Source organism: Pelophylax lessonae (assembly GCF_965119305.1).
Source record: "Pelophylax lessonae genome assembly, chromosome: 3".
Taxonomy (NCBI): domain Eukaryota; kingdom Metazoa; phylum Chordata; class Amphibia; order Anura; family Ranidae; genus Pelophylax; species Pelophylax lessonae.
Window position 1 is genome coordinate 63,456,285 of NC_138770.1, and position 25,150 is coordinate 63,481,434.

A 25,150-nucleotide genomic window follows, 5' to 3' on the forward strand; every position below is an offset into this window, starting at 1 on the left:
CCCTATCCAAATCAAAACAAAATTGCCTGGACTTACACTTTATCAATTCAGCGTACCCAACAGGGAAATTGCGATTTCAGATGCTGCATACAGCAAGCTCTCTCTGAAGTCAGCCATATTTAGGTACAACAAGCCCAACCCCATCGGAGGGTAAAATACATATAATAGGGCCCCCAACAACACAGGCATTGCATATTTCAAAGTTTAGTTTGCAAGTGGCACATCTCTTCCAAGACTCTTTTCAAAATGGAGACAAATCTAAGTACTCAGGAAGGGAGTTTTCAAAGTTTGTGAACATTCTTAGCCTAATATGAGAGTGATTGATATGTTTTTACAAAGTTCTTATGCAGAATGGCCCCTAGCACAGGCTAATGAACCTATGTTTGTAATGATTGATGTGGCATTTAATATTGCTTCAGTTTGTAACTCCTTGATGTTTTCAGCACAACAAGCCATTAATACGCAGAATAACCCAAGAGTTCTGAAACTCACTACAGTCATAAATCATAAGAAAAGCACCAAAATAAGTTAAGTTGTTTGTGTGAGGTCGCAGAAGGCATACACAAGATAATAGGTGCATTAAAAAGCAGTTAAAGTATAATGGACATAACAAGCATGAAAAAAAATGCAAAAGTAGTTGGCACCTGTGTTTACGCAAATGCCAGTGGTGTCATTGGATTTGTGCCGTATTCCCTGGTTCTCAAGTCTAAGACTGTCTCCTGAAGCACGCGTGAAACACCCGATGTTCATTCACTTACTATGAGAGATGGTCTACCACAGAAGTAGGAAACTTCAACACAAGTGAAACTACAAGTCCCATGAGGCATTGCAAGAGTCTGACTGCCAAAGGCATGACTGCCAGGGGCAGAGGCATGATGGAATTTGTCATTTCACCACAGCTGGAGTGCCCAGGTTTTCTATCCGTGGTCTACCATCTTCTTCTTGGCCTCTAGTGTAAGACAGAAAGTATATGAGAAGCTTCCTGTCTGGCAGTAGAGGCTAACCAGCTTGCAAGTTGATCTTGATTTTAATCATTTCTAATGATTTTTTGGTAGAAGAAAAATTGTCTGAGTTTGGCTTGGGTTTTAAAAGCGAAAAAAAAAAATGGTCCCCTAAAAATCCATGCCAGACCCTTAATCAGAGCACACTCCCTCCCCCACTGAACTATACCAAGCCACATGCCCTCAACATGGGGGGCTACCTTGCCCTTGCCAGGGGAGACCCTTTCCCTGGCAAAGCACCTTGTCTTCATGTTGATGAGGACAAGGGCCACTTTCCCACAACTCTGGCCCAGTGGTAGTGGGGGTCAGCGGGTGGTTGGCCACCAGATACCTCTACACCATGTAAATGAGTAGGGAATACATAGTAAAAAAAAAAAAAAAAAAAAGATGTGACCTGAAAATAACAACACCTAAAGGTTTGACAAGTCTTTTGTTAAAAAATGTCCATCATTGTAAATCCATCATCAAATCCATCGAAAAAAACCCCAATGACTAAGCACACATGGCCGATCCTAATAATACCACTAGCCAAATAACAGTTTCCCAAACTGTCATCAGCTATATAAGCGAAAGGGTGGCCATATTTAGGCAACCCCTTAGACTCCCACCTATTTGCTTACGTAACCACAAATTCCCATCCATGTAGGTGAATAGACCAGTTGACATCAGTGGTTGGAAAGGGCTTGGCAGATGCAAGCACCCATTGATTGCTTAGCTGGAAGCTGCTGCATTTGCCCATGCTGAGCAGCCTAAGAGTTTTGCCTTTGGACAACCAGTGTTCAGTCTGAACTTACATTTGGACCGAACACTGAGTTCATCCCTAGTGGTCGATGAGAGAAGGGCCCCATTGCATCAGTGGTCAGTTGAAAGAAGGTTCCTTACATTTTTATTTGGTAAGAAGAATGCCCAAATTACAGATGGCTAAGGAGATCCTAGTAACCTCTGGAGAAAACCTGGTTGAGAAATGCTGGACCCAACCTACACTAGTCTTTCAGAAAACGAATTCCAAACAATGCTTTTAGTTGTTTCAGATGAAATTACATTATAACATATGTATAAGAGTTGTGTGTCCTTTAACCACTTTACCACTAGAGGATTTTGCTGTCTTACGTCTGGGCCACTTTTTGCGATTCGGCGCTGTGTGACTTTAACCGACAATTGCGCGGTCGTGCGACGCCATACCCAAACGAAATTTACGTCCTTTTTTTCCCACAAACAGAGCTTTCTTTTGGTGGTATTTGATCACCTGTGCAATTTTTACTTTTTGCGCTATAAACAAAAAAAAGCGTAATTTTGAAAAAAAAACAACAATATTTTCACATTTTTTTATATGAAATTCCCCCCAAAAAATGTAAAAATCTAATTTTTTTTAAATTTTTGGCCAATTTGCTTTCTGCTACATATGTTTGGTAAAAAAATTCACAATAAGCGTATTTTGATTGGTTTGCGCAAAAGTTATTGCGTTTACTAACAAAGGGAAAGATTTCTGTCATTTTTGGTGTTTTTTTTTAACGCGTAATGGCGGCGATCTGCGATTTTCTTTGCGGGACTGCGACATTGTGGCGGACAGATCGGACCCTTGACTGACATTTTTGACACTTTTGGGGTTACCAGTGACATTACTGCAGTAATCAGTGCTATACAGTGGGTACGGAAAGTATTCAGACCCCCTTAAATTTTTCACTCTTTGTTATATTGCAGCCATTTGCTAAAATCATTTAGGTTCATTCTTCTTCCTCATGAATGTACACATAGCACCCCATACTGACAGAAAAACACAGAATTGTTGACATTGTTGCAGATTTATTAAAAAAGAAAAACTGAAATATCACATGGTCCTAAGTATTCAGACCCTTTGTTGTGACACTCATATATTTAACTCAGGTGCTTTCCATTTCTTCTGATCATCCTTGAGATGGTTCTACACCTTCATTTGAGTCCAGCTGTGTTTGATTATACTGATTGGACTTTATTAGGAAAGCCACACACCTGTCTATATAAGACCTTCCAGATCACAATGCATGTCAGAGCAAATGAGAATCATGAGGTCAAAGGAACTGCCTGAAGAGCTCAGATACAGAATTGTGGCAAGGCACAGATCTGGCCAAGGTTACAAAAAGATTTCTGCTGCACTTAAGGTTCCTAAGAGCACAGTGGCCTCCATAATCCTCAAATGGAAGACGTTTGGGAGGACCAGAACCCTTCCTAGAGCTGGCCGTCCGGCCAAACTGAGCTATCGGGGGGAGAAGAGCCTTGGTGAGAGAGGTAAAGAAGAACCCAAAGATCACTGTGGCTGAGCTCCAGAGATGCAGTCAGGAGATGGGAGAAAGTTGTAGAAAGTCAACCATCACTGCAGCCCTCCACCAGTCGGGGCTTTATGGCAGAGGGGCCCGACGGAAGCCTCTCCTCAGTGTAAGACACATGAAAGCCCGCATGGAGTTTGCTAAAAAACACCTGAAGGACTCCAAAATGGTGAGAAATAAGATTCTCTGGTCTGATGAGACCAAAATAGAACTTTTTGGCCTTAATTCTAAGCGTTATGTGTGGAGAAAACCAGGCACTGCTCATCACCTGTCCAATACAGTCCCAACAGTGAAGCATGGTGGTGGCAGCATCATGCTGTGGGGGTGTTTTTCAGCTGCAGGGACAGGACGACTGGTTGCAATCGAGGGAAAGATGAATGCGGCCAAGTACAGGGATATCCTGGACAAAAACCTTCTCCAGAGTGCTCTGGACCTCAGACTGGGCCGAAGGTTTACCTTCCAACAAGACAATGACCCTAAGCACACAGCTAAAATAACGAAGGAGTGGCTTCACAACAACTCCGTGACTGTTCTTGAATGGGCCAGCCAGAGCCCTGACTTAAACCCAATTGAGCATCTCTGGAGAGACCTAAAAATGGCTGTCCACCAACGTTTACCATCCAACCTGACAGAACTGGAGAGGATCTGCAAGGAGGAATGGCAGAGGATCCCCAAATCCAGGTGTGAAAGACTTGTTGCATCTTTCCCAAGAAGACTCCTGGCTGTATTAGATCAAAAGGGGGCTTCTACTAAATACTGAGCAAAGGGTCTGAATACTTAGGACCATGTGATATTTCAGTTTTTCTTTTTTAATAAATCTGCAACAATGTCAACAATTCTGTGTTTTTCTGTCAGTATGGGGTGCTATGTGTACATTCATGAGGAAGAAGAATGAACCTAAATGATTTTAGCAAATGGCTGCAATATAACAAAGAGTGAAAAATTTAAGGGGGTCTGAATACTTTCCGTACCCACTGTATATATGCACTGTTACTGTAAAAATGACACTGGCAGGGAAGGGGTTAATTTTATTGGAGAGGGAGGGGTTAATGTATGCCTGGTGCTTACTGACGTGTGGGGGGGGAGGGGGTGACTGAGTAACACAAGGACAGATCCAGGGTTCAGCTATGCTGAACCCTGCAATCTGACCCTGCCTGTCACTTGGGAGATCCGCCCGCTTGTGTTTACACAAGCAGGCGGATGTCCACACTAGATCCCCGACGATCGGGGAAGAGCAGCGGCAATCGCCGCTGCTCCTCCCCTGGCCCGACTCCCGCTGTGACTGAATACAGCAGGAGCGAGCCTCCGGTGGCGCGCGCCGCCGAGAAAGGGGAGTGTCTGACGACGTAGGTCTACATCGTCAGACGATAACGAGCCACTTTGCCGCAGTAGTACTACGGTACTCAGTGGTAAAGTGGTTAAAGCAAGTTATTTGCTATCATACTGTTGAAAGTACCATATATACAGTACTGTAAAGAAAAACCCTGATCTAGCTAGGCCTTTCCTGGAAGCAGGTTCAAGCTATCTTTTAAATGCAATTATGTTGCTATTTAAACAAAAAATGCCTCCCTTAAATAAAAGGTTTAAAGTGTATCTAAACCCAAAACCCAAAATGTATTCTATTGCAGCTTACCAATCCATTTTTCAGGCTTTTTCCCTTTGATTTGACCCAGTAATCCTACAAAATTCACACTTCCTGTCCTTAGGTGGCTATGCTCACACCTCCACTTTATCTATGGAGAGAGCCATGGTTGCTACCCAGGCTGGACTACAAATATATCTGCTCTTGTTCATCTCCATTGCATTCAGGATGGGCAGTCACCACATCTAAGAACTGGTAAACTGCAATATATTACATTTTTGTTCTTGAGTTTAGTCATCTACTAATGTCCTCTCCCACCACCTGCATAGCTTATCTTCGCTCTCTAGAAAAGCAAGATTTACTGAAGAATCCTAAACATCTGACAGTTCTGGGAAAGTTGACATCCAGCAGGATAAGCACATTTATCCTGACACACCACATCTCCGATCTCGGTAAAGAGCTCATGATGTAGGCTCTTTACTATGTAATCAGCTGTATCCAATCACAGCTGGTCACCTGTGTAAATTCGCGCTGACAAGGTGCGGGTAGAGAAGAGAAAATCAGCGGCTCTCCTGACTGGGGGGGGGTCTGCGCTGATAATCAGTATAGACCTACAAGGATGCCCACCAGGGATGCCAACCTGTGCCCACCAGGGATGCCAATCAGTGCCCATCAGTAATGCCTGTCAGTGTCTCTTCATCAGAGCTGCCTATCATTGCCATCTATCAGTGCCCATCAGTGTCACCCATCAGTGCCCATCATTTCCGCATGTCAGTGCCAATCAGTGCTGCATATCAGTGTCCATCAGTGGTGCATATTAGTGCCGCCTATCAGTGCTGCATATTAGTGCCTCATCCTCAGTGCCCATCATCAGTGCCACCTCATTAGTGCCACCTCATCAGTGCCCGTCAGTGCAGCTTCATCAGTACCCATCAGTGAAAGATAAAACTTACTTATTTGCAAAATTTTATAACCGAAACAAAGAAAACATTTATTTTTTCAAAATTTTCAGTATTTTTTAATTTGTTTAGCAAAAAATAAAGAACCAAATGGTGATAAAATACCACCAAAAGAAATGGATAAAAGTGTTATATGTGTACAGTGTTACATGACCGCCTAATTGTCACTCAAATTGTGACAGCGATGAAAGCTGAAAATTAGCCTAGGCAGGAATGGGGTGAAAGTGCCCTTTATTGAAATGATTAATATACCCAGGACCCCTCTACCACACTAAATAGCAAGAAGTAAAAAAAAAAAAAAAAAAAAGTAACTTGTAGGGAAAAATAATTTGCCTGTGGTGCCCAAGCAAGCTTGCGATATCCATGCATCTAATGAGATCTGGGTGTTCCAAATCTTGCAATCTTGTTTCTGCACTGTGCAGGGATGTCATCTTATGAGGTATGAGGTTCTCAGCATTGCCTGGAATCCCAGGGAAATAGGAACTGAGCCCAGATCCATTTTTTTTTTTTGTTAGTGCTCCACTGAAGAGATTTCCCTTTACGTTCTATACTGGAGACATTGACAGTTGTCACCAAAACAGGGGAACATTTTACTTTAAGATATACTTCAAGATGATCCTTTATACATTTATATCATAGATCCCAAATGTCCTGGATTTGCCTTGACAATCCCTTACTTATCTTGCCCTCAGTGGGCAGTCTCTATATGCATGGTGTGGGCATGACCAACCCATAAAGAGGTTATGATTTGGGCAGTGAGGGGGACAATATGCGCTTGTGGACCCTATTACTTTAAAAGAGAAGTATTGGATTTTTTTTAAATTTTAGAATCATACTTGCCTAGAAGGACGCAGCATCGGTCCCCCGCCGGCTCTAAGGCTTAGAACGGATCGCTGAAGCACCGCAGATCGCTTGGTTCTCACAGCTCCCTGAGCCACAGGAGAAGTACAGTAAAATAAGCTTTGACTGTACACCTCCTTTAAGATGATCCCTTATACACATACAGTATATCATAGATCCCAACTGTCTCGAATTTGCCAGTACAATCCTACATCTTGGCCCTCTGTCCCATTGTCCCACGTGTTGTCCTGGGCCATGTCCCCAGGATCACAGCCTCATTAATCTTATTTGTGTTAATGCAAATATGCTATAACTTAAAAAGACACTGAGATGTGTGAGTGGGTAGTCTCTAAATATGTGCGTTCTGGGCAGGACCAATCCATAAATTATGATTTGGGCCGCTCACCTGGAAATTGGGTGGACAAAGCGTACTGTATATTATAGATCCTTACTGGCCCGGATTTGCCTGAACAATCCCACATCTTGGTCTTCTGTCCTATTGACATCATGTCTTGGGCCATGTCCTGGGTTCACAGCCTCACCCAACCTATTTGAGTTAATACACATGTGTAGTAACTTTAAAAGGCATTGAGACTTGTGAGTGGGCAGTCTCTAAATATGTGTGGTCTGGGCATGACCACCAATAAAGTGGTTATAATTTAGGCACGCTCACCTGGAAATTGGTTGGACAAAATGCGCTCGTGGGCGCATATACTTTAAGATTATCCATTATATACATACTGTATATCATAGATCCCAACTGTTCCACATTTGCCTGGACAATCCCACATCTTGGTCTTCTGTCCCATTGACGAGGTGTTTTGGGCCATGTTCCTGAATCACAGCCTCACTTAACAATTTATGAGTTAATGCACAGTAACTCAAAAAGGCTTGAGACTTGTGAGTGGGCAGTCTCTAAATATGCACAGTCTGGGCATGACCAGCACATAAAGTGGTTATGATTTGGGCACGCTTACCTAAAATTGGGGGGACAAAATGTGCTTGTGGGTGCATATATTTTTTGATGATCCCTTAAACACATACTGTATATTATTGATCCCAACTGTCCCGGATTTGCCTGGATAATGATGCAACTTGCCCTCTGACGTGGTGTCCCAGATTTGCTGGGACAATCCTGCATCTTGGCCCCCCGTCCCGGGCCATGCCCAAGGATCAAAGCTTCACTCAATCTAATTTGAGTTAATGCACAGTAAATCAAAAAGGCATTGACACTTGTGAGTGAGCAGTCTCTAAATATGCTGGCTCTGGGCATGACCACCCAGAAAGTGGCTGTGATTTGGGCACACTTACCTGGAAATTCGGGGGGACAAAATGCACTTGTGAGCGGGGTAATATTCCTGGGATCTGGAACCATATTGTTAGTAGGTATGATATACCTAGAAAGATATTTAAAAAACTATACAGTAAATTGGCTTCAAAGTGGAATTGTTTGTAAGATACAGCCCCCAGGCCACCAGGGGAGGACGGGGCCAGGGGGCAGGGGGGCTGCGCCACTTCTGCCACAGACATGCCTAAAGGATTCCTGGTGAAGAGAAGTAAAAAGTCTCCACCGCTGACCTACTGAGTGCGGGATAAAGACAAGGACAGAGCGCAGGCCAACCCCCCCCCCCCCCCCCAAGTATGGATGGTATAAACTGTGTCTGAACAGAGGCCAGTTCCATGCACTACTGGAGACTCTCCTCCACCGGCCAGCCCTGATCGAGCTGTCCAAGCTCCCCCCAACCGCCCCCTGCTGGCCAGTTCAGGAACCCAGATTTGGCCAGTGAGTAGAGACTACCTGGAGCAGAGCTTCAGCCTGGAATGGAGGTCAGCAGGAGGCCGGAAAGAGGGATAGTGGGAACGGGGCCGATTCGCTGTACCATGGTCTTCTGGTTTGTATTTTCCCCCTGGGCCAAAGGTTGCCAGTCAGCCCCTGCAGGCCACTCTGCTCACCATGCTTCCTGAAATTTTTAAAAGGCAACAGAAATTCTGAAAAAACTTAATTGCAGAAACTGCTGTTCTTGGATTAGTCACATGATCCAAAGCCTGGGCATTTGATCACATGACCTCTACTGCAAGAGAGTATCACATTGGCTCCACTTTCCCATTAGCAGAGATCATGTGACAGGGTCACTTGCAACAGCTTTTGTTACCTTTTGATGACTTTTGAATTTGGATAAAATTTGATCATAGGTCCACGTTACATAGAGAGGAATTTCTGATTGGCCGTCACTATCCAAGCTTTGATGATCAGCATTGTTCATTGCATTGCTTTGTTGAATGATCCCGTTTACTGCACGCCTCTGGAAACACCTGTCAGCTGGAACCAGACCAAGACCACCAAGCTATACAATCGTCTTTCCACAATTCCCAGGCTCCCTCCTGCTTTGAGTCAGCCTGAAGCCAAAGCCTAATGCTCCATCCCAGCTCTGCCAATACACAAATCATATTCACCCTTCTAATTTTAAAACATTTACTGTATTCCCAAAATTATTTATTTAACACCTTGTAAATATGTCCACAGCCGGTGCCATGGCCGTCATGTTCTAAAACAGCCCCCAGCTACAGGCGGAAATACAAAGAGAAGGTTTTTCAGCAGTTCAGTAAACTTAGCTGTCTGGCCGTTTATTATGTTACAGTAATTGGAAACACCTCCGTTGCTTGCGTTCTACATTAAAGGTATACTGTCAGAGGTACTTATAGGGAAACATAGGGGGCCGCCATAGCTGTTTTGGCTTGAAAGGTAAAGGATTGAGACTGTCACCTTCATTATTCATGACTAGGGTAGTTCAGATCCCACCTGTTTAACCATATTACCTGGATCAGTACCCAAAACCACCCCCCTTTAAATGACAACACTAACTCAGCATTGGGATTAAATTTCCGGTTCGGCCTTTTATTAAACAAAACCATAAATAACCTAAAAACATTCGGACAAAGGTACCGTGATTACCTGGCCAGCATCCCAATATAACGCAAAAGAAAACAATGAAGCAAAGAGTGGGACTTTGAAAAGGGCCAATGTGGAAGGGATGGTCACAGATAGAGCCACAATATTTTATAAAAAATACATATTTATTAGATTAAAAAAGGTTTTTTGATCCAATAAATATGTCTTTTTTTTAATAAAATATGGCTATATCTGTGACCATCCCTTCCACATTGGCCCTTTTCAAAGTCCCACTCTTTTCTTCATTGTTTTTTTTTTAACATAAAAATATAAAACAGTGAAACCAATCCAGATCAAAGAATGGTTGCAGATCCTTGACGATACCATCTCCCACAACTTTGGAGTCTGTGGTACCATTAGGTTAGGTTCTGTCCCTAGCCGCCAAAACACCGCCTAGAGGAGTATCCTAACTGACCACAGACCCCTACCACCTTACACTACCCGGTCGATCTAGACCTAACCAAACTAACCATAGGACTCCATACCTGAGATGGGTCTCACCATTCTTTCATTCGACACCATGTTTTGGACCCTCGTCAAGGAACGCAACCACCAACGTCCAACCTCCTTAGCAGAACAACAGAAAACGGCATCACCAGGGCAGGCAGGAGGGACGTTTCTCCTATGATCTCCAGTCTGTAAGTGAAGCCCCTTCACTTCTCCCCTTCAACTACTCTCTCTCCTGCCCCTCCCCATCACCTTGTCTGCTCTGCTAATAAGGTAGGAGTCCTGACCTCTCATATCTCAACAACTAATTTAACCCCCTACTGCCTGGTTTTCCTTCCACACTGTCATGTATGCCCTATGCCTATCATTTCCTTCAAGCTCCGGGTGTGTCTTTCTTTATTTAGCAAATCAATGACCAAGAACATGTGTGTGCATATCAGGTGTCCCAAAACCTATCATGCAAAGTTGGGTATTTATTCCTTTAAAACCAGACATATATGGATTACATTAAAGTGGGCCTTGCACTAAAATAGCACTGTCAGCCTATTTGATGTGGGCCAACCCCCAACCTGCTAAAAGTTGCATTACAGCCGAAACTTAATCTGCTTATAGTTTGCCTTGCCTGGTTCCTCCCTCATTAACATGTTAATGAAATGTTTAAATACAACTTTTGCATACCTTATTTTGGACCCATCACTAGTTATTTGTTCTTCTTTATGCAATGGAGGCAGATTATGGCTGGTGGCAGGGGCCAGCAGGGTACTGTATATAGCTTCTTAAAACATCATAGCACCATGCATCAGTACTCCTCTCAAGAGTCTTCAGCCCTTATGCAAGTAGTGGACTGGCTCTCAGGAGCAGTGGCGGCTGGTGCTCAAAATTTTTGGGGGGGCGCAAACAAAAAAATGTAATGTAAATGTAAAAATTGTGTGACTTTGAGGTCGCAAAAGTGTGAAAGGGGCCTTCAGTAATTAAGGTATAGTGTGCCCCCCTTTAAATGCAGAGGGACCAGCGTGCCCCCTTTCAATGCAGAAAGACCAGCGTGCCCCCTTTCAATGCAGAGTAACCAGCGTGCCCCCTTTCAATGCAGAGAGACCAGCGTGCCCCCTGTCAATGCAGAGAGACCAGCGTGCCCCCTTTCAATGCACAGTGAACAGCGTGCCCCATTTCAATGCACAGTGACCAGCGTGCCTCATTTCAATGCACAGTGACCAGCGTGCCCCCTATTAATGCACAGTGACCAGCGTGCCCCCTTTCAATGCACAGTGACCAGTGTGCCCCCTTTCAATGCAGTGACCAGTGCACATGCCCCCTTCAATGCATTGACCAGCGTACATGCCCCCTTCAATGCAGAGATCAGCGTACATGCCCCCAATGCAGAGACCAGCATACATGCCCTCTTCAATGCAGTGACCAGCATATCATTCCCCCAATGCAGAGATCAGCGTACATGCCCCCAATGCAGTGACCAGCGTACATGCCCCCATTGTAGTGACCAGCATACATGCCCCCAATGCAGAGATCAGCGTGCGTGCCCCCAATGTAGTGACCAGCGTACATGCCCCCAATGTAGTGACCAGCATACATGTCCCCAATGCAGAGATCAGTGTGCGTGCCCCCCAATGTAGTGACCAGCATACATGCCCCCAATGCAGAGATCAGCGTGAGTGCCCCTTTACTTACCTGGAGCAGCAGCGGCGGCGGGCGCGCTTCCTGATTGGCCAGGAGGAGGATCGGTGTGACAATAGCGAATTTTCAATCTGAATAGGAGGGTTTAGTTCCTTTAAAAAATCAGGACCCGAATTTTCATTCGCTATTGTCACACAATGGGTGGGCTCGGGACGCACTGCTCTGCGGGTCCGCCCCGGGTCCACCCTTTGCATCGCCCCATTAGAGGCTCTGGCTCTGAACAGGTGATGCAAAAAAAAAAATAATCCCCCTGCATGCAGATTAGGGGGCCGGACGCATGGATGGGGGGGGCGGCGCCCCTGCGCCCTAAATAGGCCGGCCGCCACTGCTCAGGAGAAGTTATGCAATTGTACTGTCTTGATGGCTGGGTGCCAGAGTGGAGGATTGGGTGATCCTCAGCCAACTCAGAACCCGGATCACCTGCTGGTGGCACTGTGGTTCTCATAACAGAAGGTTGTAGTTCCAGTGTCCACCAGCAGATGGACACCAGACAACAATATTTGGGTTCTCCATCTCCATATCTTTCTTCTCCCAGTCTGATGTTTTGCAAACCACATGGTACACTGTTTTGTACTTGACCAGTGCTTCTCTCTTTCCAGGTCTTCCAGGTGAAAGGGGTCTACCGGGGATTCCTGGACAAAAAGGTGACCAGGGTGACATAGGAACACCAGGGGCCATGGGACTTCGAGGATTTAAAGGTAACCCTGGTGTATTTTCTTTTCTCTTTATCCAACATTTCAATGTTTTAAAAGAGAGGAAATTGTGAATTTAGTAAATACGGATGTTGTGCTATAAATAGTCATCTTCAAACTGTAACTGGCAACCCCCTGGATATACAGTAAGTGCTGCAGCATCAATACGTCCTTATAAAGAGAATGGTCACCACCATGGCACCATGGAAATTGACACTGGGCTGATCCCCCATCTTCAGTCCTCCCATCATGATCCCCGAGCATCATCCACCCTGCACCTTTTTTTTTTTTTTAATGGAACTAAACCCTCCTATTGTTTTCAGCCAAGGAAGCTGCCATTTTAGCATCTGTTTCATCTTCAACTGCCATGATAATGCACATGTCATCAGTTATGACACCAGCCATTTGATGGTTTGACAGTTTGATTGACAGCACAACCAATGTGACAGTAATACTCCCAGCACGTGCAAAGAATTTAGATTTTTTTCTAACCACGTGCCGACCACCTGCCGCATTTTTACTGCGGCAGCTGGCTCGGCTGTGCGAAATGACATAGTCCTACCTCGGTCACGCGTGTGGTGCTGGGGGGTGAGCGCGCGCTGCCACTAGGCAGCTGGGATGCCGATGCATGTGACCAGCAGCCGCGAATGCCGCCAGGCACCCGCGATCACTCCCTGCTGAGAGAGAGAAGGACGGTCAGCTGTTGTAAACCCAGCTGACCGTTCTTCTCTCTGAAATGATCACCAGGTCTCTGTGGTCATTTCACAAGCCCTGCCCCCATACAGTTAGAAAACCCCTCTAGGCTCACACCCCTTTGATCACCCCTAGGTTAACACCTTCCCTGCCAGTGTCATTATTACAATAACAGTGCATATTTTTAGCGCTGATTACTGTAGTGATGTCACTGGTCCCCCTAAAAGTGTCAAAAATGTCAGTTAGGTGTCCGATCTGTTCTTCCGCAATGCCGCAGATCGCCGCCATTACTGGTAAAAATAAATAAATAAATAAAAATGACAAAAATCTTTCCCCTAGTTTGTAGACGCGATAACGTTTGCGCAAACTACGGTTATTGCGTTTTTATTTTTACCAAAAATATGTAATACAATACAAATTGGCTTAAAAGGATGAAAAAAAAAATATTTTTACATTTTTTTTTAGGGAATGTTATATAGCAGGATGTGAAAACTATTGTTTTTTTTTTTTTTTTTTTTTCAGTATTGTCGGTCTTTTTTTGTTTATAGCGCAAAAAATAAAAATTGCACAGGTGATCAAATACCACTAAAAAAAAACTCTATTTGTGGGGAAATTTTTATTTTGGTACAGTGATTTTCCGTTAAAGTAACGCAGTGCCGAAATGCAAAAAAATGGCCTGGTCCTTAAGGGGGACGAATCCTTCCGGTCCAGAACAGGTTAAACATTTAGTTCCCCTTTAAATTCCTTACATAAATACATACCAGTGTATCATCCTACTGGTCCAGTGACCTCACAGGTCCTTCCAATTCTCAGTGAGCACTGTTTAGTACTGCAATACTGTGCAAGCCCAGGCCAGTGTAATAATCCAGGGGTGTATGTTCTTGACAGCCTGAGCTCACAGGAAGGGGTTAAAAAACACAGAGTGTCTTTAAATGTGGATCCTGGCAGCGATGGTGTCGGAAAGGCATGTGCCCAGCTGTGACAAGTTCTGATTTCAATTAGCTTAATACAGTGATTTCCTATGATCATCTGTTCCATCTTGTGGCCATAATGCAGTATTTTAGCTGAAATACCGCAGTAAGAAAATACTGCATTATTGCCACTAGATGGAGCTGATGACTATCTGCATTAGGCAGTAGTAAGCATAACAAGGTCAGAATTCGCCTGGACTAGGCAAATGTTTTATATACAGTATATATATATATATATATATAGTGGGGCACCTCTGCTGTGTAACCAGTTCCTTTTCACAGGGGTGTAGAGCCCTGACCTCAACCCGATAGAACACCTTTGGGATGAATTTAAGCAGAGACTGTGAGCCAGGCCTTCTCTCCCACATCAGTGCCTAACCTCACAAATGCGCTTCTGGAAGAATGCTCAAACATTTCCATAGACACACTCCTAAACCTTGTGGACAGCCTTCCCAGAAGAGTCAAAGCTGTTATAGCTGCAAAAGGTTGGCCAACTCAATTTTGAACCCTACAGACTAAGACTGGGATGCCATTAAACTCCAAGCGTGTGTAATAGCAGGCACCCCAATACTTTTGGTAATTTAGTGTGTGTATATATATATATATATATATATATATATATAGTGACGGTACTCATCGTCACTGGGTGTGAAAGACAGATACTTAATGGTTTGGATTGCTTCAAATGGGTTCTGTGTTTACTTATGATAATGTGTATTGAACTTCCATGTCAGAGACAGGCTCTCCCTATTGTCTGTGTCTTGAGGTGAGACGTGTATTCTGTTAAGCCTATCTGTCCCATTGTTAAATGTTAATGAACTCACATTGTTTCTGTGTAGATGGCTAGATAATTAGTTCAGGTTATTTCTATTTCTGTATACAATTTCATCTGCATGTGATAATGTAATCAGGCAACCCCTGACCTGTGTGTGTGTGGTAATCTGATCAGGAGGGGGATGTGCTCATGTGTGTATAAATTGAGTGTGAAACTGTTCAATAAAGGGAGAAGGTTCCAAAACTTATACAAGCTAAGTTGTCGGCTAGCTTTGTATGGGGGTGGCTGGGAAAATCTGATATCTATGTTCACGACTGGGAGGAAGCCGTATACTGACGGAAGTCCACAAGTACAGTGTGGGTTGAGGTTCCGTTACAATATATATATATATATATATATATATATATATATAATTATACTGTATATGAGGGGTCTTCACTTTTTATATTCAAGAGAGTTTAAAAAAGTGTGAGCTATATATATATATATATATATATATATATATATATATATATTTGTACATTTCTAGCAAGCCAAGATCGGCTTGTCGGCTTGTTAGTATGATGCTTCCGACAACCGACTGTGACTTTTCGGCCAAACAGAATCTGGTGTGCAGGCTTTAATTTTTGTTGGCCAACACCAGAACGGCCGATTGTTCCTCAGTCAGTACAGAATTCGGCCGACAAACAGCAGATGAGCAAGACTGGGCATGCTCAGAGAAGAAAAAAGACAAGGAAAGTTAACCATCACATGACATCACTTCTGCAGTCGGCTGTTGTTGGCCGACAAAATTTGTGTGCAGTCTTTAGCACTTTTCAACCGACAGGACAGCACCGGACAAAAGACAGCCGATCGTTCGGCCGACAATTGCTTCGTGTGTACGGGGCTTTAGGAGAATCTTACAATTTAATGATAATGTAAACCTGCTTCCCAGGAGGATGCTCTGGACAATAGGGATGAAAGCGGAGATCTCTTTTAACTGCGAGCTGAGCTAGAGTAAGGTCTACCTTTCCGTTACCCGGAGTCCTGTGACTGCGGCAGGTTCACAGAGATTAATGTGATTCGCATTGTGGCTGTAAGCGGTTCCTGTGTTATTGCAGCTTATATTAATGCTTTTATATTATAAGTGAGCACTTTCCAGCTGGCCTGCCAAGTTCTCTGCAATTAAAGAGGTGCCAAGCCAAAGGGTCTGACTTACATACACCGAGGCAGCCTCAGAGCTTGTAAACCTGCAAGGAAAGTTTTGGTAGAATAATGCATAGCAGAGCAAAGGCAAACTGCAATATAGAGGCAATACATGGTTATTTTGCATTGCGGGGGTTACTGACGAGACCTAATTGTGACAAAGTTTTAAAATATTTGGTATTCTGATAGATAGCTAGATGTCTTCCCAAGAATCAAAAGCAGGTAGATACATGATATGGTAAAACATTTGTGGACTCCTGTATGAGCTTGGTGGACATCCTTTTCCAAATGAGGGTGGTCCATGATTTGCAGCTCTAATGTCCTTCACTCTTTTGGGAAGATTCTGAAGTGTGTTTGTGGGAATTTGTATCTGTTTATGAGGTCAGGTACTGATGTTGGATGAGAAGACCTGGCTTATAATTGGCATTCCAATTCAGTCAAACAGTGTTTAGTAGGGTTGAGGGCCAAAGGTGTTCACTACGGTTGAGGTCCAAAGGTTTTCACTAGGGTTGAGGTCCAAGGGTTTTCAATAGGGCTGAGGTCCAAAGGTTTTCACTAGGGTTGAGGTCCAAGGGTTTTCAATAGGGCTGAGGTCCAAAGGTTTTCACTAGGGTTGAGGTCCAAGGGTTTTCAATAGGGCTAGGTCCAAAGGTTTTCACTAGGGTTAATGTCCAAAGGTTTTCAGTAGGGTTGAGGTTCAAGGGTTTTCACTAGGGTTGAGGTCCAAGGGTTTTCAATAGGGCTGAGGTCCAAAGGTTTTCAGTAGGGTTGAGGTCCAAGGGTTTTCAATAGGGCTGAGGTCCAAAGGTTTTCACTAGGGTTGAGGTCCAAGGGTTTTCAATAGGGCTGAGGTCCAAAGATTTTCAGTAGGGTTGAGGTCCAAGGGTTTTCAATAGGGCTGAGGTCCAAAGGTTTTCACTAGGGTTGATGTCCAAAGGTTTCCTCTAAGGTTGAGGTCCAAAGCTATGTTGTAGAGGTAAAATCAGGACTCCATGATGGACACTCAAGTTCCTCCCCACCAAATTGGTCAAGCCATGTATGTTTTGGAGTGGCATTGTACACTGGAGCACAGTCATGCTGGAAAAAGACTTTATATGTTGCAGCATTAACAGTGTCCTTTACTGGAAACACCTGACCTCCATCATTTGGAGGAATATCCACCTACTTTTGGTCATGGAGTGTATCTACTGTTCACCAATAGATTGACATCAGCTCCAGAACCGGGTGATAATGGTGCAAGGGGTGCAGTGCTTTGGTCCTTTCCCATGTAAAGAACCCCAGTGCCCAACCTGTGACCCACAGGATTGCATTAGCACTTGTTGTGTGGTTTTCGAGCACCAGCATTCAGTAAAATGAGCGGGAGAAATAATTTCTAAAGGGGTTGTAATGGCAGTGATCTCCTGCAGTCTAATCTAACATATTTCCAGTCTCTGTCTGTCACTTACAGCATGTCTCCAGCTTCCAACCACATTTGTATCATGTCTAAAGTCTGACTATCTCTGTTTTCATGGCTATGGTCTCTGACCACCTCCTGCATCATGTCTGCAGTCTCTGAACATCTCCTGTATTACATCTAAAACCTCTGACCGTCTCCCACATCATGTCTAGAGTGTCTGATTATCTCTTGTATCGTGTCTAGAGTCTCTGATCTCCTCCCGTATCATGTCTAGAGTCTCTGACTATCACCTATATCACATCTAGAGTCTATGGCCATCTCCTGTATCATGTCTAGAGTCTCTGATTATCTTCTGTAGCATGTCCTGGATCTCTGATTATTTAATGTAGCATGTCCTGAGTCTCTGATTATCTACTGTAGCATGTCCTGAGTCTCTGACCATCTCCTGAATCAGATTTGCAGTCCCTGAACATATTTTGTATTATCTCTAGAGTCTTTGACTATCTCCTGCATTACATCAAGTGTCCTGACCATCTGCTGTATCATGTTTGCAGTCTCTGAACATCTCTTGCAATATGTCTAGAGTCTCTGACCATCTTCATGAGATGGTATTTTTGTGGCACACATGGACAACACCACTCATCAGTTCAACAAAAATAGTGATTGGAAAAAAATAAAATAAATAAAAAACCTTCTTTTGCATCTTATCCTGATAAGGCCATGCTTGGATGCATCAACATGCCAGGGTCTTTTCTCCACAGGGTTTATGGAGTGGCACCTACAAAGCATAGCAGACTAAATAATGAGTGGGTCTTTAAATAAGTCTAAGACAGAGGTTCACCTTCCATCAGGACAACGACCCTAAACATACAGCCAAGAGCTACAATGGAATGATTTAGATCAAAGCATATTCATGTGTAGGGATGATCGAACACCCGAATTTCCCAAAAGTTCGGTTTGGATTCCAGAACCCCATTGAAATCAATGGGACCCGAACTTCTGGAATCAAAAAACACCATTTTGAAGCCCTAAAACCCAATACATGCCCCTAAAAAGTGCCTAGGGTTCTGGGTCATGCCCCAGGGACTATGAATCAGGCAAAAAAAAAGTTCTTAAAAATTGTCATTTTTGATATATATGTATATGTATATATGTATACCCCTAACCCAGAATCTGCATAGTGGGGTCACCCTGACATTGCAGAGTTCGGTCACCCTGACATGGCAGAGTCAGTTCACCCTAAACTACACTATGGTCACCCTGACATGCCAGAGTCAGTTCACCCTAAACTACACTACGGTCACCCTGACATGGCAGAGTCAGTTCACCCTAAACTACACTACGGTCACCCTGACATGGCAGAGTCAGTTCATCCTGAACTACACTACGGTCACCCTGACATGGCAGAGTCAGTTCACCCTAAACTACACTACGGTCACCCTGACATGGCAGAGTCAGGTCACCTAAACTACACTATGGTCACCCTGACATGGCAGAGTCAGGTCACCCTAAACTACACTACGGTCACCCTGACACTTAAAGCTATCCCTACAAAAACTAGATTTTTGAATCTAACTATAGTGGTATATAGTGCCCTAACTACACTGCATATCCCTTTGCTCACACTTATAATTGCAAAATGACACTGGAGCTTTACAAGCAGCAGTAAAAACAAAAATGCTTCCACTCTCTTCCACAGCCTCTGTATTACAGTGCTAGAGTTTTGGCGGGGCTATGTTATATACTGGGGGGCGTATGGGGGGCGTATTCACTCCTGATTGGGCTCTGGACCCCGTAGTCACTCCAATCACATTTTACTAATGGGCCAATCATGGGCTTTTAAAGCCCAGTTCCTGTCCCATTGCATTTTGGGCGGTTCTGGTGGCCGAATTCCGAACTTTTACCGCAATAAGTTCAGAATTCGGCCGAATTTCGAACACCCAATGTTCGGGTCGAACCGATGGTCGACCCAAACCGTTCAATCATCCCTATTCATGTGTTAGAATGGCCCAGTCAAAGTCCAGACCTAAATCCAATTGAGAATCTGTGATAAGACAGAAAAAATGTTGCTCACAGACGCTCTCCATCCAATCTGACAGAGCTTGAGTATATGCAAAGAAGAATGGGCAAAAATGTCCCTCTCTAGATGTGCAAAGCTGGTAGAGACATACCCAAAACCACTTGCAGCTGTAATTGCAGTGAAAAGTGGTTCTACAAAGTATTTACTCAGAGGGGTGAATACAAATGCATGCCACACTTTTCACATATTTATTTGTAAAAAAATTTGAAAACCATTTATAATTTTCCTTCCACTTCACAATGTGCCACTTTGTTTTGGTGTATCACATTAAATCCCAATAAAATACATTTATGTTTTTTGTTGTAACATGACACACTCTCAGCAGGAGTGGAAGACCAAGGCAGACGGCACCTGGCACAGAGGTAAAAGGCAGGCAGATGCAGGCTGAATAGTGGAGAAGTCTCCAAAGTAGTCTGTGCCAATCCCTATACTGTCCCTCCTCCTCTGGAACCACTCCCTGTCCTAGGTTCACTCTCACTGACTAGCCAGTTCCTGTCCCTAACAAAGAATGTGTACCAACTGCAGTGAGCCTGGGCTTTTTGTAAATTCTGTCCTCATCAAAGATGGCCTCTGGGGCCCCCCGGATGGCAGCGTCCAAATGGACTGCAGCCCACCCAATGACATGTACAGAGACCGAAGAAGAATGGGTCTTCTTCCTGTCCCCCTCTCTCCCTGCAAGGTGGGTGCAACAGTGCCATCTGTGTAGGGAGGTCAGCCTGCACCTGCCTACATGCTGGCTTCCAAATAATATCCAAAGTTATTGGCCCTTTAAAATTCACCACCTTTTTTACAAATTACCTAATTTGTTTTGCACTTCAGTGCTCCTAATAATTTCCTTCTTAAGAACATTGTATGATGCGTGCTTTCTTAAAATAACTGTGTTTATAGAAAAGCGCAAGAAGGACCTGAACACAGTGTGCCAAACCAAGATTCTTGGGTATCCAGGAATTTTAGGTCACTGTGGTTGGAAGCAAGTTTGAGTTTCTCAGCCAAAAGAAGTCCTATGTTTTTATAACTGTGACGTAAGTGTGGTCTTCATGCCTGTTGAGCTTTATTTGCGTTCTGAATGTCCATTCATATTGACATTACCTTGTTGTTCCCTTGGTTTGGTCTGGGTCCAGCAGAGGAAAGGTCTGATTCTTCATGCAAGACTTGCAGCTACAGTTTGTGTCATGGCGCCAAGCTTCTAGAGGTTGAAGTTTTGTGAACTTTTTGTGTGGGCATAGATAACACACTTTATACTAAAATCATTATGACTTAAGATCTGCTGAACACGATATTGAACTTAAGGGCTTTAGGTCCACTATAGGATTTGGCCATGACAGAACATCTTAACATTCAGTGCAGTTGAGTTGGTAAACTGTCCACTTATTCTTCCACTTTGTTCTAGTTGTTCCAAGTCAAAGGTAGGCCACCTTGGCACTCTAGTTGGGATGAAACTACATATTCCATCATGTCTCTGCTTCTAGTAGTCATGCCTGTGGCTGTCAGGGTCATGCAGTGTCTCATTGAAATAGTAGTTTCATCACAGTTGGAATACCGAGGTTGCCTACCCCTGTCTAATTGACCATCAAGAGGATTTGAATTAACCAAAGAGTCCTATGCTCAGGAAAGCCTGAGTCCCAGATCAGGAGTATCTTAAAGCCCAATTAAAGTCAAAGAAGAGAGAGAGAGAGACACTGTACTAACAGTCTCCAGTTTGTGTTTTTTCCTCCACGTTCCCGTTGAACCATGTAGAGGTAGGTGGAGTGAGGTTGGTCGTCATGTCCTCCATGTTTCCCCCCTCGTTGGGTGCCAAGCAAGGGTGACATGAGAGGCCTACCCCAGGGTTAGTTCTTCTGGGCTACGCTAGGCACTTTTGAACAGAGTCACTGCCTTACACATGGGGTAGCTTTACTGGAACAACCGACTGATCTCTAATAACCTCTCACAATGTTACAGAAAATAACCACAATCACTTGTAAATTTAGGAGGGACATGCAGAGTCCTTGCCCTCTCTATCTGTCCAGCGTATCACCACTACCTCACTCCCAGTAATGGTATGGGGTCCCACCGTGTACCTAGTGCGGACTCCATGTGTGCACTTTTCGTAACTATTCTTCTTCCATGCCTGTGCACGGGTTGAGGGTCTCAACGGTTCAGATCTGCTCCCACTGCTATAGGAGATGGATCATTGCAGAAGGAGTGCTGACAACATCTCCGTTGCTGCAAGAGGCTCTGCCACATGTATACGCTTATGACAGGCTGCTAGAGAAACTTTTGTTACCCTTGGTAACGACCACTTGTATCTTCACACTGTATTAACTCATGTACTGTTATCTTTATACCGTGATATGTTTAGTGACCTGAGCTGAAGATCATGTGTGCCGTTTAATTTCCTTACACCCCTTGAGAAACTTCAAACCAGGCAAAGGCAAAGTTTCAAACGCTTTACGTGAATAAAGTAACATGATGACATAGCCAAACAACAGTCTAAAATAAAGTGCAGTCATTTCCCTAACATCCCTAGTCCTTATAGAAATAAATTGGTGTTAAGCACCAAAATATGGAAAAGTCGTGATAAATCAATATGTGTGCAATAAGTCGGTATAACAGATCATTTATTGTTGAAATAATCGACAAACGATGTTCTTTCATTGAGCAGATCAAACAAAATCCAGTCCCGAGCGCCAAGTGAACGCACTTCCGCGTTCCAACTTGCGTTCCACTCCGGAGCCGGAAATCACGTGGCTAGGCGTAATGCAATCAAAAGTTCTGACGCGTTTCGTCAGCACGTCGCTGACGTTATCAAGGGTCATTCCCCCTTGATAAGTTCTCCTTTTTATTTATGCACTCTAACATTGGAGTAACTACATTGGTATATACTGTATGGTGACTGCTGTAAGATATGGTCTGACGGATATAGTGGGAGTTTACTAACCCTGTCTTCGCTTATGAGAAAAGGCCCTTATTGACCCCTTATAATCTATGGGTCCACCATCTCTGGTAAGAAGCCTGACTCACTGGGTGACTTTGTGAAACTGGTGGAGGTGCCTTTTTTTTGCTGGAAGAAGCACTTTTCAGGACTCTTTATTACTCATGTTGGAGGATCTGTAGTGATTCCTACACACTGGTTGTTTGGACTATATATCACTATAATTTGGATTATGTTTTATAACCCTTATTCACTTGTTTATATGATTTATTGAGTCACACTCATTTTGTGCACACAGATTTATTGATAATCGCTTGCATTCATTTCAGTGTTATTAATGGGGGACATAGATTTATAACACAGAGGATTGCATTTCTTGACTTATTATAATTTGGTCTGAGTGCAGCTATTATTTTTTATTATATAATTTATATCATCCCTAGTCCTTAACTTAGTTTTGTGGCTGCCATAATTGGTGTCTTCAGGAGTCCATAATTGGTGTCTTCAGGAGGGACTGCAAGCCCCAGCAATCCTTCTAGGCAGTGAGAACTCTAACTTTGGCATATCACTGTGAACCCAGACTGAACCGTCTGGAACCAATCCAGCAGAACAGCTACACAAAATCCCCGAGGCCCCCCTAGGGTCCAGACCTCTGTCCCTTCTATTTTATACAGGACTGGGGGTTGAGCCCAGAAAAACCCGCCAAGTACAGTTAACTCTCAACTTTCAGGCTGGGGCAATGTTAACCACTACCTGCCTACAAGCAGTTTTGAAGGGTTTTAGAAATATGACTTTGAAGCTCAATAGCAACTAGTTAGACTGCACTTAGCAATCAGCACTCAGTAACAGACCTGATCAGATACACCCCTACTCTCCTTCTGCCATACAAGTTTGTGTGGGAAGAACATTAGTTAGTCTTAAAAAAAAAAACATTAGTTTTTGCCCAATTCACCTAGAATTTATGTGTATGCAGGTTTGCTGGGTAAATGGCTACATACATTTTTAATAAATAGACTCCTTAAAGAAACTGAAAAGTCCACTTTAAATGTTGTGTCTGATTTTAAGCCACACAGCAGAACAAAGAACGCTTTGTACTATTAAAAAATTAAAGAAAAATTGCTCATGTTGCATGGTCCCCAAGGTGCCACATCCCAAAAAGTCAAATCAAACTAAAAGAAGTTCCCCTAGGGTGGGACTTTATAGGCACCAAAGTATAGCACAGAGAGAGTAAGTAAAATATGAAAACTTTATTAGGTTATACAAAAGGATAAAAACAGTAAGGCAAGCTGTAAAATACTCCACATGTATTAGTGAAACTCAGACCACTTGGCCCCCCGGGTTGTGACCCGACGCGTTTCGGAGTGTAAATTGAACTCCTTCCTCAGGGGTGCCCTTGGAGGGTGGTCTGTAGATAGTTAACATATAACAATTAATTGCCACATATTACAACAAGTAGATGTACAATACATTATGGGTCAATATATATAAACAACTTACATAATTCACTGTAGTGGGAGATATGGATAGCCTGCCTGGTAGTTAAAAGCAAATGGTCAGCATACCAATGTTGTCCACTGGGGGTGCCGTCTGGTTGTCCTAGAAAATCTATGCTGACCATTTGCTTTTAACTACCAGGCAGGCTATCCATATCTCCCACTACAGTGAATTATGTAAGTTGTTTATATATATTGACCCATAATGTACTGTACATCTACTTGTTGTAATATGTGGCAATTAATTTTTATATGTTAATTATCTACAGACCACCCTCCAAGGGCACCCCTGAGGAAGGAGTTCAATTTACACTCCGAAACGCGTTGGGTCACAACCCGGGGGCCAAGTGGTCTGAGTTTCACTAATACATGTGGAGTATTTTACAGCTTGCCTTACTGTTTTTATCCTTTTGTATAACCTAATAAAGTTTTCATATTTTACTTACTCTCTCTGTGCTATACTTTGGTGCCTATAAAGTCCCACCCTAGGGGAACTTCTTTTAGTTTTATTAAAAAATTAAGTGTCCACTTTGAATTCCATGGGCTCGTTAGGACATTGGTGGTCCTAGTAACCAACCACTGCAAAGGATAGCATAGGGAAGGGTGGGTCTTGCACTGGGGATCAGAGACTGGGTTGTGGCTTTGGTGGTGGCCCAGCTAGGAGACATGGGGGGTAGCGCAACTAAAATCTTGGGGGGGGGGGGGTTGCACAGCCTGCCCCAGAACCACCCTATATGTGGGCCTGCTAAGGAGCATAGGAAATACATGACTTTGTAATGAGAGATACAATGTAGCAGTTCTAGAGAACGCTAAATGGAATTATCAAATGAATATAATCACTAGTTCTCTAGTATTGTTACAAAAAGATATATATTTACTATGCTTCCCAGCTTCATTTAGTGGCCATAATTCAGCTTTTTACTACTGCCCATAATAAAAGAGCCTTTGTTCCAAAGAGAAAATAGCCTAAAGAACATTTGCTTTTGCCCAAATCGCACATGAATGTACATGCAGGTTCGCTGGAAGAACAGCTATGTTAAAGTTACTGAAATGTCCACTTTAAATATTCCATGGTCGTAAGCCCCACAGCAGAACAAAGGAGACTTTGTGCTATTATAAAACTCAGTTTAATTCGGCCTGTTATTGTAACATTTTGCCATGCTATAACAGCAGGTTCCTC

At 43.5% G+C, this 25,150-nt stretch overlaps 1 protein-coding gene across 1 annotated transcript in view; it reads left to right on the top strand.

Moving 5' to 3' along the window:
- The window catches only part of SCARA5 (scavenger receptor class A member 5), a 547,393-nt gene that overhangs the window by 308,232 nt on the left and 214,011 nt on the right, over positions 1–25,150 (top strand). Inside the window, exon 6 of the mRNA XM_082250066.1 lies at positions 12,371–12,469. Within this exon, the coding sequence (XP_082106192.1) occupies positions 12,371–12,469 (99 nt within the window). The remainder of the gene's footprint in view (positions 1–12,370; positions 12,470–25,150) is intronic.